Source organism: Propithecus coquereli, unplaced genomic scaffold, assembly GCF_000956105.1.
Source record: "Propithecus coquereli isolate 6110/MARCELLA unplaced genomic scaffold, Pcoq_1.0 Scaffold302, whole genome shotgun sequence".
Taxonomy (NCBI): Eukaryota; Metazoa; Chordata; class Mammalia; order Primates; family Indriidae; genus Propithecus; species Propithecus coquereli.
The window spans coordinates 2,029,600-2,033,412 of record NW_012148642.1 but is presented as its reverse complement, the minus strand read 5'-3'; the positions used below and the strand labels follow the sequence as shown (position 1 = coordinate 2,033,412).

Sequence of the window (3,813 nt, the reverse complement as noted above, 5' to 3'; positions counted from 1 at the left end):
AAAAAAAAAAAAAAAATCCAATCCCAAACAGCTATTTCAGGGAGGATCAGCCTGGAAGGCCACAGATCACCTGGTGCACCCCTCACTGGCGGCTGCCAAACAAGGAGCCCAACGCGAGCAGGACAGAGGGCCCAACGGAAGGCTTGGCGACAGTGGTGTATTGGATGAGGTACTCTGGGTAGACCTGGTGCTTCTCAAAGACCACAAAGATGGAGGGGTCGGACACACTGTTCACGCAGCTGTCATAGAAGACGTTGCTCTGGCCTTCCTTGGCCGGGGGACGGACAAAGGTACCGTTGCCCCTGACAAATTCGCCCACCAGCACCCGTGCCAGGAACATCATGTGGGACTGCGTGTCAGATTTGCTGTAGTGGTGGGAATACGCAGCATCGCGGGCGAAGTAGCTCCCTGTAATGACACACACAGGCTCAGCTGGGCACCTGCCGCTAAGTGGGGGGGCCGGGGGGCCGCAGGCAAGAAAGGGAGAAGCAGCAGCCCACTGGTGGACAATGTCTGGGCAACACACACACACCAGCGGCCCCTGCTCTTACTTCATCATATCTCCCATCCTCTCTCTGTCTCCTTTGTCCATCCTTCCTCATGAAGGAGTCACCAAACAGGGAGAAAACTCCTTTCAAGTTCCGAATCCATCACACAAAACCTAAAGGGCTCCGGGTACATTGCTATTGAACCCCCCGAACCTCAGTTTCCTCAACCATAAAACGGGGCTGTTCCACCCAACCTCCGAGGGTTGGTGAGGAAAGTGAATGAGACCCCACATGTGGAACCACCCTGTAGACACTGGCAGCCCAACGTATAGAATCATGAGTCTTGTCAATGGGGACCTAAGTTGGAAGCTGCCACCCATACATTCAAGTTCACAAAGCTACCCCAGCTGTTGTCCACTTGACGCCAGGCCCTCACTGCATCAGACTGAAACTGATGGGGAACTGATGGAGCTGGAGCATGGACCACAGGCTAACACACTTTGTAAACTCGGTAACCATGCTGTGGTTCTAGAAGATGATAACACCCTTGTTCTTAAGCTGTGTTAAAGGGTGAAGGGGGACAATATATGCCACCTACTTAGAAATGGTTCAGAGAAAAAAGAGAACAAATGGCAAAATGTTAAAATGGATGAATCTAGGTAAAATTTATACGAGAGCTTTTTTATATTATTCTTGCAACTTTCCTGTGAGTTTGAAATTACTTCCAAATAAAGTTTAAAGGTAACTAAGAGGAAAACACTCAGATTCTCATGATAGCTAGAATACACGTGCATGTGAGTGTCTCGGAGGTTTTCAGGTTTCCATTCTACGGAAATAGTGAAGGCACAACCCAGGGACCTAATCAGGGCAGGGAAGGCAGCCTGCCTCCTCTCCCAGCTCTGTTACCATCTTCCAGGGCCTCTCCTCCATAGGGAAGCAACACCCCAGCCCAGGCAGGGCCGCCCTGCCCACACCTAGAGCCAAGCTCCTGGCCACACACACGGAGCAGCCAGGGCAAGGGTGTGGTGCGCAAGAATCCCCAGAGGGCCCGGCACCGCCGCTCACCAAGTCTGACCCTGCTCAGCAGCTCAGGCAAGCCACCCCCATGTCCTCTACCAGCCTGCTTTAAATGGTTTCCCAGGCCCAGGGGGCAGGCAACACAGGGTTCTGCTGGTGGAGGCCTAGCCTTGCCTTACCCTTGCCGTAGGAAGTGCCATGAAGGCCACAGACTCGCCAGTCAAAGTTCTGCTGGCAGATGGCGTCCACGAAGTTGGCACTGGTGCCATGGAACAGCTGCCTCTCGTCCACCACCTTCCCTCCATTTTGCTTCTGCATCTGCCCTTTTTGCCTAAAATCACAGAAGAACAAGTATTGGGGGCAGAGGGCACCAGCCACCAAATACAGCAGACCCAACCCAAGAAAACACATTTTGCCAAAGTGCCAGAAGTGTCCTGAGACCAGGGGATGTGGGTCACGGGCTGCCCGGGCCAGGCCCATGAGGCTCTAGCCATGGGCCAGGGAACGGTAACAAAGTGGAGCATGGTACACAGGTGAAAACCCTGCCTCCACAGCTCTGGACCTCCAGTGGCTCCGTGGATTCCAAAAGCAGAGCAGCTACCGGAGAGCAGGCACAACTCATCTCCCCACCTTGCTCCTGTGGGGAGCAGAGCCTGGGAAGACAGAGAAGCATGGCAAGGCTGCTGGCCCGTGGGGCCATCCTCCTCCCCTCTGCCGCTGCGCTGACTTCATCACTGTGCATAGGGTGCAGATGACACCATCCCACCTCACATGGGGACACCTGAGCAAGACTCAACCTGCCATGGTGACCTGCTGTGGGTCTCCTCCCCACACAGACAAGTGCCCGGATGCCCCCAGGACAAAATGGAAGCCCCTGCTCTCCAGCCATGGCCTATGTTCCCGGGCTGAGGGTGTAGGTGGGCTGTGCTGCCCCCTCCAACCCTCCATGTTCACGGAGGCAGAATGGGCAAGGAGAGTGCTGGCTCTGCCACAGGTCATGAAAAGGAATGGGAGCTAAGCTCTGGGCAGCCTCAGTGCACTCATCTCTACAAGGGATGTGTGCCCCGCAGCTCTGAGGATGAGCGGGCAAAGGAGCGCAGACACACAGCGCCTGGCACGCAGCAGCCCTGGGTGAGAATGGCTGCTGCTCTGACTCTCCTTGGTTAAGCGGCTAGCAGCGTAAGGAGACAGAGCCACCAGCCCACCAACAGTGAGCCCCCACGCACCACTGGTAGACCTCCCAGAGGGCCAGGTTCTGGACTCGCTCAATCTTCTGAACAAAGTAGAAAGGCAGCGTGCGGTTAAAGAGGCTCCAGACTTTCCGATACTCTTCTGAGGAAGAACTGAGGGTGATCTTCTGCAAGGGGCAAATGTTTTTAATATGTTATTGTCCAAGTACAGAATACAGATTAATCCGTTCCCAAGGCTGCTTGTAAATTCTAGAACTGCAGAAGGACAAAAACCCAGAAAGTGATGACTGTATTTCCCTCTCCTCTGATATGTGGTCTCTCCAGGCACAAGAGACAGTAAGTCCTCACTTAACATCATCAAGACGTTCTTGGAAACTTCAACTTTAAGCAAAACAACATACTGCATGCTGCAGGAACTTAACTCTTGTTTACAGCAATTAGCATATGGTAAAATTTGTTTCGTTATACAGTACTTCCTTTTGCTTAAAGTCAGTTTCCAAGAAACTGACGATGACGTTAAGCGAGGACTCACTACGTTTGCAAACTGTAGTCACTTTCCTCTTGATTGCTGTAAAACCAGCGCTAAAGACAGACACGCAATGCTTAAACCAGGTGTCCCAGGTGTCCTTGATCTTCTTTTGTGTCCCAGAAAGGCCAAAGACAAAGTTAGACTGCATGGTCTACAGGACCATGCACTTAGTGTCATGTCTGAATTCCTCCAGCCCTTAGCACATCCTGCCTGCACTGTAAGTGTCTGTGCTTTGAACAAGCTCAATGACATAAGTCCTCCCAAGACAGACACTGTCACGTTGTAAAGATTTGTCTGCACACTGCTTGGCAAGGAGGCCACCTGTCAGACATCAGTCCAGGTATCCTGCACAGACAGGTGGTGTCTGATCAGAGCTCCCTCCCTTGGTTTCTCTTTCTTTTCTTGCTTAGTAAAACTGATATTTATCTGCTAAGCCCAGCTCATAAGCTCCTTATTTCTGCCCTTTCTAGCCAATTTCACAGCTCATCTTCCTCCTTCCACAAGACATCCTCTCCCTGCAGAGCCACAGCCATCTCCTGGGTGGTTACCTTAATTTAAAACCCCCAAGACCTAAAAAAAAAAAAAAAAA

The 3,813-nt window shown here is 52.1% G+C and overlaps 1 protein-coding gene across 1 annotated transcript in view; it reads right to left on the bottom strand.

Moving 5' to 3' along the window:
• Positions 1 to 27: 27 nt before the first annotated feature.
• PARP12 (poly (ADP-ribose) polymerase family, member 12) overlaps positions 28 to 3,813 on the bottom strand; it is a 40,400-nt gene continuing 36,614 nt past the window's right edge. The window contains exons 8-10 of the mRNA XM_012649749.1: positions 2,732 to 2,870; positions 1,685 to 1,836; positions 28 to 408 (exon numbers count right to left, since the gene is read on the bottom strand). Of these exons, the coding sequence (XP_012505203.1) occupies positions 83 to 408; positions 1,685 to 1,836; positions 2,732 to 2,870 (617 nt within the window). The 3' untranslated portion in view covers positions 28 to 82. The remainder of the gene's footprint in view (positions 409 to 1,684; positions 1,837 to 2,731; positions 2,871 to 3,813) is intronic.